The sequence below is a fragment of the Chlamydotis macqueenii genome, chromosome 1 (genome assembly GCF_036417535.1).
Source record: "Chlamydotis macqueenii isolate bChlMac1 chromosome 1, bChlMac1.mat, whole genome shotgun sequence".
Lineage (NCBI taxonomy): Eukaryota > Metazoa > Chordata > Aves > Otidiformes > Otididae > Chlamydotis > Chlamydotis macqueenii.
In genome coordinates, this window is record NC_141556.1 from 171,201,639 (window position 1) to 171,214,229 (window position 12,591).

At 38.2% G+C, this 12,591-nt stretch overlaps 1 protein-coding gene across 3 annotated transcripts in view; it reads left to right on the forward strand.

Annotated features, from left to right (window-relative positions):
* The window catches only part of TBC1D4 (TBC1 domain family member 4), a 115,497-nt gene extending 104,570 nt beyond the window's left edge, over positions 1 to 10,927 (forward strand). For all 3 annotated transcript variants that reach the window (XM_086771756.1, XM_086771761.1, XM_086771768.1), the window contains 5 exons: positions 326 to 570; positions 3,418 to 3,577; positions 4,757 to 4,926; positions 7,504 to 7,680; positions 8,709 to 10,927. In XM_086771756.1, the coding sequence (XP_086627882.1) occupies positions 326 to 570; positions 3,418 to 3,577; positions 4,757 to 4,926; positions 7,504 to 7,680; positions 8,709 to 8,936 (980 nt within the window). In that variant the 3' untranslated portion in view covers positions 8,937 to 10,927. The remainder of the gene's footprint in view (positions 1 to 325; positions 571 to 3,417; positions 3,578 to 4,756; positions 4,927 to 7,503; positions 7,681 to 8,708) is intronic.
* Positions 10,928 to 12,591: the final 1,664 nt, after the last annotated feature.

Genomic DNA, 12,591 nt, shown 5'->3' on the forward strand with positions numbered 1-12,591 from the left:
TAGCGTCCTCTAAGCAAATGATTTCTTAGGTTGTGCTGTTTGTATTTATGCTCTTCTACATCTGTCTGAAAAGAGAAATCAAGCAGTTGTTTCTGCAAGTTCAATGCAGACAAGAATATGAAATGAACTCAATAGATACAGTCTAAAATCAGTGGTAAAATACGGATTGATCTGACTAAAATCAGCCTGCACCTGAAAGTGGGAGAAAAAGGGAAGAGACACAAAGAACAGGTCTATGAGAAAAGAGAAGTGATGGTTATCAAACGGATTTGAGTTTTTTTATGAGAAGGATTGAGTATCAACTACTCTTCTCTCTTTACATCAGGACGGACATTCCCTACGCATCCCTACTTTTCTGCCCACCTGGGAGCAGGACAGCTATCACTCTTTAATCTCCTGAAAGCATACTCTTTGCTGGACAAAGAAGTGGGTTATTGTCAAGGTATAAGCTTTGTAGCTGGTGTCCTGCTTCTACATATGAGTGAGGAACAGGCCTTTGAAATGCTGAAATTCCTCATGTATGACCTTGGCTTCCGTAAACAGTACAGGCCAGACATGATGTCGCTACAGGTAAGTCAGTCCTTCTACTAAAACAAACCAGAGTTTTAAATGAGTTTTGAGCTCTCAGAGGTTGCTAATGTTCTCCAGGGCCTTATGAAGCTTCTTATGCTGTTTAGGAGGTTGTGAGGTGCATGCAGATGTTACTGGTGAACACGTCTCTGACTCTGAATTTGCAAGCAGAGTAGTCCAGAACTTGTAGACTCTTCCTGTCACCCATGTTCGTCATCTCCTGTTTGGAAACTCTGCTTTCCCTGCTATTTTACTCTTCCTTTTCCTTACTTCTCTCTCTTTCTTATGCCAAAAACTCAATTTGGTTTTGTTTTTCTTCAGTCCATAAGCACTTAAATGTATATTTTTCTCTTGTAACTCGAGGTCGAATCAATAGTGACACCCAATGGCCAGTCAGTGTTACTCCACAGGCATTTGTACTCGGGGCTGCTCTGTCTTGCCTCATCATTTTTTCTCTCATCATCCTCTACCTAACCACTCTCAACACAGAGAGGAGACAGACAAATTTTTAATAATTTAGTTTTCTTATGAAACGATGGTCTGCAATATTAGTCTTTATCAGCTAGCTATAGATACTCAAGGCTACTTAGGAAGGAGACACAAAATCTTTCAGATCTGTATAAAGTTCAGGATTTAAAGTTTGAGAAATCTTTCACCTTGAAATGCAACTGTCCACTGACTTAAATAACTATATGCTGTAAGCTCCTGATATTATAAAGGGATATACCACTGCCGAGTTGTAGCTTGTAATCCACAGTGGAGAAAGAGAAAACTAAGAGGCAGGTAACGAAAGTCTCCTTTTTTTTTTTTTTTCTGTGCTCCCTGCATAGCAAACACTTGAGTAAAAACCTAAGGGGGAGTTTCAGTCCACTTTTCATGACCAGACACTTTAGGTGCTTATTTGGCAAGTGTCCAGAAGAACAGAATAGGTAAAGTGTGTGCTTATTCTGAAAATGATAAAAAGGAGCGTTTTACTGTGGATCTAAGTATGCTATAACAAGTTTGTTGTGAGGAATTAAGGGTGAACAGCCATAAAGAGCATCATTCTGCCTTTTCCCTGTCCCTTTCTCCCCTCCCCCCAAATATGTTTTGAACCAGTGGGGATCAAAGTGTGATAAATGCATGGTTGTGGGATTTTATTTTTCCCCTAGAAGATACTCTCTTAGTGTTTCTATGTTATACTCCTATGTTTCTATGTTACACTACTTTTGATAACATCAGTAGTTTGAGAGCACTCAGATGTTTAGGTATTCACCTTTTCATTTAAATGAGTCTGAAGCTGTCCTTGTCAGAAGCTCTTAGGAAGAACACTTTTTAAGTCTGAGAAGTTAACAGCTTTTAGTACTATTTGCCCATTAAATGAAAAGACCTCTCTTTACCCACAGTTTGCTCCTAGACAGTTCTCCTGTTCTAGACAAAAGTACAAGTTTTGTGTGCTCAAGACAAACTAGTTATTGAAGATGACTTAGAGGATCTCACTAAAGCCTAACCCTTTGTTTTGGTTTTTGACAGGAGTAGAGCACTTGCAAATTCTTTTGCATTTACAGTACTGATATACAAGTAAGCTTATATGGAGAATTCGCTTCTTTTCTATAGAAGAAAATGTTGGATGTTTCTTTAGGATAATAAAAACTTATTTGACTTCAATGTTTAATTGTTAAGTTATCTGGAAAAGTAGTAATCTGGATCCTTAGTTTATAATGAACCCATCCAATTGGTTTACTGCCTCTGTGATATTTACACGTCAAATTAGAATAGTGTGTTTTCTATTGACACTGTCCAAATTAAGCTTAATTAGTGTCTTCTGGCAATAAAAGCAAAGAGTGAAATGCATGCACAAATTTATCTAATTTGCCTGAATGGGAAGAGATCTGTCTGATTGTGGACACTACTGACTGATAGATAGTTTCAACTGCCGTCAGTTTGTGGTGGGGAAAAATCATGACCACTAAAAGTAGGAAAGTAACTGGATCAAATAAGTCATTTTCTTATTGAGGGATGGATTCACCTTAAGCATAAGGCACTGTTGACAGCAAAATTGGACCTGACAACTAATCAATATGTATCTGCTTCTCATCTGCTTTTTGAGAGAAGCATCACTCAGTGCTATGAGTTTATATTGTGGAATATAAACTATCAAAATTGCGAGGGAATAATTTGTCACAGAGTGGTATTCTTGGCAATGAACCGCAACTTTTAACTGCTTTGCTTTTAAACCTTTTACAGGTTGTATAGCAGCACTTTTTGCATCGGTATCTTAAATTTCTTTGGACCACTGGCATGTAGGAGGTGTGCTGGGAAATATCTATGTGATACTCCTCTGTTGATCCACCGTATCTAGTGTAGAAACTGTCTAAAGTGATGAATGTAGCATAGGAATTTGAAATGCAGCAAAAGTATGTCCAGGATTTGAAAGATGAAAGCTAAAATGAGTAAATTTGCCCAGAAATAGCTCAACTCTGTAATGGAGAGTTTTCGCATTTTGTAAAACATACTTTTACTTTCATTGCTACAAGGCTGAAAGTTTTGGTTTGTAGATAAAGTTAGATCAATATATTCTCTTCTTACCTTAAGCCTGTGAATCTGAAATGATACTTCATTAATAATCAGGCTCAAACTGTTCTTTGTTATTGACTGCTGCGTTACTTTTAATTCATTAGGGGTGGGTTGTTTATAAGTGAGTAGATACCACTTGAGGCCCTAGGCAACAATTAAGCTTCATTTTGCAGTGCCATCTGTACTGGAGTTAATTTCCCTTGAGTGAAATGTGAATGATTTGGAAAACTAAGTAAAGTTGAACTTTTTTTCCTTCCTTCCTTCTGCCCCCAACCCCCTCATACACTATAGATTCAGATGTATCAGCTCTCAAGGCTTCTTCACGATTATCACAGAGACCTGTATAATCATCTTGAAGAAAATGACATCAGTCCCAGTCTTTATGCTGCACCGTGGTTTCTTACACTATTCGCATCTCAGTTTCCATTAGGATTTGTAGCCAGAGTATTTGGTAAGAAAGTTTATTCTGTTGCAATAACGAACAGAACAGTGTTGTCCGTTGTGTTTTCAAATTCTGAGGGAGTAGTTTTCTACATACTCCAGGGACATTGGGGTGACTGTTGTGGGTGGCAAGTAGCAACATTCTTCATGGCGGGATGTCAGCTCCTTTTCAAAGAGGAAAACAGAAATGTATTATTTGAAACATCAGGCTTGAGCGATTAAGTATGTCTGCTGTTATTAGCCAAGAGACTTCTGAAGTGTGAACAGCAGGAAGTTTATTGTTGCAAATCTATTTTATGCGTCAAGCATTCAGTCTATGTCTATCGAAAAGTTCATCTTGTTGAACTTGCAAATTGAAAAAAGAGAATTCACTGGTTTTCAAGCAACTGTTTCTGAATAACTGATTCTAAAGTGCTTTCTGATAAAAATTCAAGTAAACTTGACCTTAAAGGCTGTTTCAGGTAGTCATGTGTATATTGAACAGTTTCGCAGTCTTACTATGCCACTTATTCCACTTAAATAGTTTTTTCATGTACTCTCCTTTTCAGATAACATGTAGTACAGAAGCTTAAATATTGATTGTAGCATTTACAGTATCAGCATGTCAAGTGCTTGGTTTTGTATTCTTTTATTTTCAGTAAGAACTGCCAGCTTAATCAAATCTCTAGTAATGCAGCATTTAAAAAAAAAGGGGTTTGGGGCTTAAATTATAGCAAATGTGATCGCTAGTATGGATTTTGAAAATAATATGATTGGTTAGGGAATCTACGTGATCATTTTTTTTAAGGACTAGCTTCTGCCTATAGAAAGCAGTAAAACGTCAGTTTGTTGTGTTGAGATCCCCTTCCCAATTGCTTTTTAGTCATAGATGCACTTAAAAACAGTTAGCAGTTAGTTAACCATCTATACTCTACGGTAGACAGTAGTGAAATGCTTATTGCAGATAACTGTTACAGGCATAACAAGCATGTGGTATTTTTCTTTAATGTTCTCTCACATTTGTAAGATGACAGAAAATGCTTTTATGTGCTCTAATGTCATGTTGAAATAAGACAGATTGCACTTCTCCTGAACTGAATGAATCTGCAGTATGATTGATTAAAAAGAAAAATATTCCAGCAAATAACCTGTGTTTATCCAATGATATTAGCTCTAGTTTTCAAGATATTTTAATGATTTTCTTTTTTAGACATTATTTTTCTTCAAGGAACAGAAGTCATATTTAAAGTAGCACTAAGCCTACTTAGCAGTCAAGAAACAGCTGTAATGGGATGTGAGAGTTTTGAGAACATTGTTGATTTTCTGAAAACAACTATTCCAGATATGACTCGGCCTCAAATGGAAAAAATTATTACCCAGGTAAGGTTGTTTTTCTCTTCACTTTTTTCCCCACCATTTAGTTTACTTTTAAATGAGCATGTCTAAGATATATGTAACAATCTTCTCAGTATATTCCTTATGGTTTGAAATGCAAAGGAGTCATCTTCACAGTTACTCATATAGAAACAGGATAAGAGCTAATTTCAGTGGGTTTTGAACTGCAATTTTAGCAAGACTTTGGTTGCTACCTCAAGGTTTAGTACAAAGGTTCTTCTGTACCCTGGTCATAGATGGGAAAACACAACTTTGCTTGTAAATTTCATGTCACCATTAGAAGGGTAAATGTAGCCTATTTTCCAAACATAAACCCAGCTGTTGCTCCCTGCTGCTGGGTGAGCAGTCCGGCAGTTTGTGACAGGAGACACAACGTGCCATGGTGGGAAGAGACAGCATCGCAGCAACTTCTCCTGATCCTTCAAACTTCTGGCTACACAGGGCCAGGTACCCCTGTAGGAACTTTTCTGACACTTCCAACTTAAAATCCTACAAGTTAGGAGGTTGGTGAGGCTTTGTTTTCCTGATCTGTATTAAAATCAAGGTCAAGCAAGCTTTTGCTTTCTTGTTGCATGGGTGGCTTCTGTCCTCCTGGGGATCACTTTGAGAGTCCACATGCAACTTCCCCTTCTCACCTCAAACCTGTCCTTGGAGGGATCATATTTGACAGTTGTTTGGTGCCAGAGGTAAAAGCCCCTCAGGACTGATCCCTGCCTTGCCTTGCTTGGGTAAGGAAAAGGAGGACTGTAGTAGTATTATTTCATCAGTATCATGGCAACTTCGTGACAAAGGGCCATAATAGAAGAGAAACAAAGAATTATTGATGCTGATATAGGAAAAGCACCTGCTAAACCCTCCTGTGAAATACTGTTAGTGGCTGGGATCTCCATCTCTCTTCATTCTCTTCCTCTGCATTGAAGCTGCAAATTGAAAATGAGTCTCCGTCAGTACCTTAATTGTGAGCCAGTGAGCAGTTTTCCCCCTTCAGGTAGCAGTAAGGAGATATTGGAAGAGCTCTAGAAAGCCATTTCCATATTCAGGAGTGCAGTTAACACTAAGCATTCCTGTGGCTTGGTTAACACTTGAATATTTCAGGTGTTATCAGTTGAGAATCCATTTTTAGACAACATGTAAATCTTCTTTTTCTCATTGCACTGATTGTGATTGCCATGCAAAACCTATCAGGCACTTTATCTTCACAATTCACTGATTTGGGCAATGTTGGAGATAGTGGTTAAATATTTTTGATACCATAGACATTAAATCTCTGTCCTGTGGTCTGCATGGGTTACAGAGCAATCATGCTGTGGTGAGCATGGTAGAAGTGGCTTTGTGCAGAGCTAGGTCTGATTGAGTAAAGAATGGGTTATGTAGCCTCAGTGGAGGTGGATGTGGTTATACACAGGTCAGCTCAGCCCTGAGAGGAAGGTCTCCTGCTTGTCAGTGGTGTGGTCTCATGCTGAGCAGCCTTCTGGATCTGTATTTGTGTATAGACTGCCTATATCATATTGCTCCTACCTAGACTTGGCTGCAGGTGGAGTTGTTTGGCTGTCTCAGCGTTCCCAGGACTGTCAATGAAAGAAAAATGTAGACATTGTGCAAAACTACAATACACAGATGAAGAATTGACCAGGCAGCTACATAGTGGAAAATGGCACTTGCCCAGCTTGAACACCATATGTAATTTAAAGTTTTACCTCATCTGAATTACTTGAAGAACAGTGAATGTAACACAGAACTTGTTTTGTTGGGGGATTTGTTTGTCTTCTGTTGGTGTAATGTTTGTTATCTCTAGAACGAGTAACATAATTAAGGTCCCTGTGGACATCATTCCCTTCCTAGTCTAAACTATTTAGTAACTTTCAGAAGCTGAGAGGCTGCAACTAGATGTGCAAACAGACAAGGATCATAAGGTCCCAGCACTGCTAGATGCTCAGATCCATAGTCTTCACAATGCTTTGTCACCAAAGCGTCCCAATAAGAAAATAGTTGTCTTCATGCAGAGACAGAAAACAGGGAAACTGTAACCACGAAGAGTGTTTTTATAAAAGTCTATAAATGGGCCCTTGGAGTCAAGAGATCCAATTTTGAGGGTGGAGATCTGACAACTCCCAGATTATTCTTCCTCTTTGTGACATCCTGCTCCAATCACAAGCTGGTGAGACTTGAATTTAAAAATTTCTTCTTGAACTTCTAAATATTCCTGAGCAAGAGATGATAAGACTTGGTTACAGTATAAAATTCTTGGATTAAATAAGACTTTGCTGATACATCTCATAGTAAGAGATGGTATTTGGTAATTGGTAATTGTAGAAGGGATGATCCAATTTATTCTGAAGTCTGTGATTTATTATGGCTACAGTAAGAACTCTAGATGCTAAAATGCTGTTACTGTAGACTTCCCTTTAAAATACTTTTTTGAGAGGAACAGGAAAAAACATTTAAGTTAATCAAGCAGAGTTGCCTCTTAACCAAACTGTCGTAGTTCAGCCACGACACAAACATTCACATGGAATAAGTGCTCTCTGTTGCAGTTATTATTTTTTTTTTCTCTTATGGCAGGTGTTTGAGATGGATATTTCAAAACAGCTCCATGCCTACGAAGTAGAGTACCACGTTCTTCAGGATGAGCTGCAGGAAAATGTGAATCCCTGTGATGAGGGTGAACCCCTGGAGAAGCTGGAGAGGGCAAACAGTCATCTGAAGAGACAAAACATGGATTTGTTGGAGAAGCTACAGGTAAATGACTTAAGACTACAAACTCTTGGAGAGGTCATTTCTATGATTCAGCCAGTAGAAGAGTAAGTGTCTTTTTAAAATGTACATGAGAAGTCTCCTAACTACAAGACCTTACGCAGTTGAACATTTCTCTCAGTTGCAGTGATTTACTTTTGTTAGACATGTTTTTAACTCCTTTGTCATTCCTTGGACTTTTCCTTCTTGATTTAGGTTTCTTTTTCTCAAAATAACTCTACTCATATCTCCCATAAAATCTTTTGGCAAAATTTGTGTTATCTTGCTGAAAAAATAAGTTTTCTGTCTCCATCTCTTCTGCTTCCCTATTGGAAATTTTTAAGAAATAACCTGTAGTGCAGTAGGCCTACTTTCTCCAGACCTTTGTAGGCAGTATTGTTCTGTTTCCTTCTGCTGAAGCTCATAGCCTTACTTTTGAAAGATGATCTCTCCTAGCAGACTTCAATACAGCTGAGTGCCCACCAGACTTTGCCCAATAAAATCATGCTTTAAAGAAATCTTCTCTTCCCCATTCACTGCTCACCCTTTCTCCCATAGCCTGGCCAAGACTTATATTTGGTTGCAAAATATATTGTCTTGAATTTTGCTGAAAGATGAACTATTCTTTTTGCATCACCAAAGCATCTCTTGTTAAATTTGTTAATTTGAACAAGCATTGGGAAGAGAGCACATTCAGCTTCTGAAACCTGAAAACAGAAGCAAGGAAAAGAGGAAAGATCAAGTCCTCTTTTTTTTTTTTTATTTTTTTTGTGTTTATGGGCTGTTCTTTTGATGCATGTCTCCTTCCCTCTGTAAAACTTTCAGAAATCCTTCGGATTGATCTGGCCGCTCTAAGGAGATTCTGTGTATGATACACAGTAGTCATGGCTTGTATCATCTGCCTACACAGATGTCTTTCAGAAACATCTATGTAATTAAGTTCTTTCCTTAACATACAGCGCATCATAATATAAAAAAAAGTTATTCAGAATGTCTGAATTTATCTCTTTTTAAGATAATGTTATTGTTTACAGGTTGCTCATGCTAAAATTCAGAGTCTGGAATCTAACCTGGAGACTATTTTGACTCGAGAGAATAAAATGAAGACTGTCATTCAATCCCTGGAACAGGAGAAGATGACGTATCAAAAGACTCTTGAGCAGATAATGAAGTATTTGCCAGCAGAAGCATTGTCTGACTGTGAACTTCTCCTGAAGGAAGTAAACTACAATCCAAATAATAAAATAAGGAGTAAGCCATAAACCAGGGTTTTCTAGGCAGCATTTCTTCCAAAAAAAGGGAAAGAAAAGTAATGCTGCTTTCAGAGGACTTAGCAATAGGCAATGGTATTATCCAAAATCAGTGCTGGGACACTCATAGCTGCAGATGGGCCTTCAAATGTCAGTATGCAAATTCAGGCTATTAATTTTTTTATGATTGTGTAAATACATCACAAGGGGGAAATAAAGGATTATAATTGTGATGAGTAGATGTATATTTAGAGTTGACCTAGAGTAGTCAAAGCCAAAATAACGGTGATCTACAAATTCACTCTGGATATGCTTGTCTTGTAGTGAAATGAGGATAGCGTGTCTTTATATATATGTATGTTAAATAATACTTGAAAAAAAAAAAAGAATGTAATTTTCCCTCCAAAGAGCAGCATGTTTCACATCTTCTGTGGAAAATCTGTGTGAACTCATGCGTGCCTCTCTTAATTCTACTGTCATTGTGTGCACAGACCAATAAGCAGAATAAGTATCATGACTTGGTTCGTAAAGAAAGAGCTCTAGTGCCATCCCCTGCCTAGGCTGTACCAGTCAGCAGTGTAATTCCACATGCATGTTGGAACTGGAAACAAAAAGCATCACATCATAGCTCTGCCTCTGTAACTCAGATCTATGAAATAGCTATCTATACGCACTCACAGAACTTGTAAAGGCAAGAGCTAACGGTGACTGCTACTTCCTTCCCGGCCTGTTTGCTTCCACCTGTCCTGGGGTTGGTCATGATGACAGGAGGAAGGAAGCAAGGCTGTAGGGGTGGTATTTATTCTGATGTTAATTTTCAGCAGGAGACTTGCTGTCACAAGAGTCAGGCATGTCAGAGGTTCTCATTTAACCGAAGAAATACTGCAAGAAGCCTTGTCTTATCATAGTGGGAGCCAGAAAGCTGGTCTTAATTCTTACCTGAAGAGAAAATTGAGGCAGGTTACAGGAAGTTGAGCATAAGTGCACAAGAGAGGACCAAGCAAGTTTCAGATATTATGTACCTTTCAGTTTTCACATACACGGCAGATACACATTTCAAAGGGGATTCTGAAGTACAGATGCAGTTTTAATAACGCTTTCCAGGTTATTCCTGTTTTAATACTGCTTTGTGGTCTTCTTTTTAAAACAAAAGTCATGGATTTGTGTGTTCTGGGTAGAAGGGGGGATAAGCTCTGATCATTTCAAGGGAGAAAATATGTTTATAAAGGTGTAAAAAGATGCATATAGATTTGAAGACGTTTTTGAGTGGAATTTTTGGGAAGGCTTAGACAAATGTGTAATAGACACATGTTTTGGAGTGCATGTCTGAACTGTTAATTGAGTGTTACAGTGGCTCATGTTCTCGCTTACCGTTTATACTGTATTTCAGGAAACACTTATTATTTTTCAGTAAGAAAAACAATTAAGCGAAGTGCCAAATCCAGCAGTGTCTTTATGCATAAGATTGTCCAATTCAGAAAGCAAGGACTGAATATCGCTGCTTTCTAAGTATTATGCTTTATGTTAACATAAAAGTGAGGAACAACAATGCTTGATTTGCTGTACGCTGCTGTGGAACTTAGGGGCTTGGGATCTCCTGAGGTTTTTTGTTGTTGTTTTTTTTACTTCCATGGTGTTTTATTTGATTAAAAATATTGATTTACTTAACAGTCTTTCTTTTTACAGTTGGGGTGAAAGGTCTTAACACTGTGTATAAAATTATGTGGAATCTGTCTAGATATTTCAAGAATATTGTATTGTACTAGGTCAGAAAATGCCAAGTGAAAAGACTTTGCAGTTTTGTTCAGACTAAGTTTTAGCTGGTGTGTACATACAAAACCAATCCCAGGAACTGCAGTAGTGTGTATTACAAAGAATCAAGGTTATTCAGATACTTTTTTTTTTTTTAAGATGCACTTAATGTGCTTTATCATCTGTTTCACTTACAAAATTTTTCATGTAATGCCTGGAGAAATTCCAATAAATGTCATTGATGCATTTCCCATGGCCTCTGGCTAGTATTCTTTTTCTACACTTCAAGTACTAATGTCTTTCTCAATAGTACTATTTACATGAAAGATGAAAAGGATCTCTTTAGTTTCTAGTTGTGGGGAAAAAGCCTCAGGATTTGTAGAAGGACAGGGGAAGGATAGAAATTCTTATTGGGGAAAGTAGTCTTGCATTATTAACTGAAGATGAAATGATTAAAAGATATTTTTCTTCTGTAGCAGTTCATTTAGTATGTACACATGTTGAGAATAGCAATTTGATGAACTCTACACTGTATGTCTAGCTTGGGACGTGGAGAAGGACACCATATCAACAAGTAGAAATAAACTACAGAAGTAAAGCCACGGTGAGGTAAGTGCCTCATGACATTAAGACATTTCAGATAGCACTTGTAATCTGGACACAAGCATGGCTTGTAATGGGGTGTCTCTAGGGTGTCTAGCTTGAAATCTACACTCAAGCAGGTGTGCTCCAGACCATCTTCAGATGAATAACCAGCAAGATTACCTAGAAGACTGTGGATGGTGTGTGTGTTTGTGTCCATCTGTTTGTCTCTCCCTGTCTATCGTATAGATAGCTTTACAGTTGTTCTATTTTGGTTGCAGTTGTACAACTGTAAAGAGGGAAGTCTAAGGTGCAGTTGGTGAGAGGCAGAGCTGCAAGGGTATTTGCCTGGGAGAAAAGATGGTTCCTGGGTTTGGACAAATTGCTCATTTATTCCTGTATCTTGTTTTTCAAAATAAAGCTATTGTTCTGTCTGAGCTAAGCACACTAGTGCCCTCAGTTTTTGCAGTCAACTTACAGAGAACTAACTTGGGAGGAGAAAGTACCTGCTGTTTTCAGGAACAGCTAACTTAGACTGGTTTCTACTGGCAGAGGGCTTTTTTAAAAGTCTGGGAAGAGATCCATCCTTTTTGTTAGCAAACTATCTTGTAAATGAAGAGTACTGCTTGCCAGGGATACAGTTGAAATAGGTCAGTCTGGTAAGAAGGGCTAACATGGGGAACTCTCTGGTATTCACATCTTGTATGGATGGAGAACTTGGCCAGTCAGAAGAGGGTTTTTTTTTGTGGTGGGTTTTGGTTTGGTTCCCCCCCCCCCCCCCGCCCCCCCTCTCTTAAAAAGAGGAGTATTTAAGGTGCCTTTAAGTTGCATTTTGTTCACTTTTCTCTAAAAAAGCATTAGATCTTACTGAAAAATCAGTTTCCTGATAAATGGTGTGTTCCAGCTGAAGACCTGACTTGAAATCACAAATCTAGCTAATCTTAAGTAGTTTGATTATGCTCTCTTCAACATGACACGACTTTGCTTAATATCACTACCAGAAAGCTGAACAATTTGTAACATGGGAAAGAATTTCAGCAGTTTAGTCCAAGAATTTGGTATTCCTAGTATGATCCAGAGGGTCTACATTTGGACACTTAATCTGAACGTAAAACCACATAGGTGTTAGTGTGAATAGCCTTTTGTGTGTCGAAGTGAATAACCCCAGGCGCTGTTAATAGTGATTATCTACTCAGTCTTTGTAGTCGTAGATGGGTGTTGACAGGCATGGGCAGGCCGTAACGTTTCAAGCTTTATGCCGGGCTACGCCAATTGCAATTGATTTTGTATTTCTGTAGTTCAGCTTTTACTGTCAATGTTAGCTATTGAATGC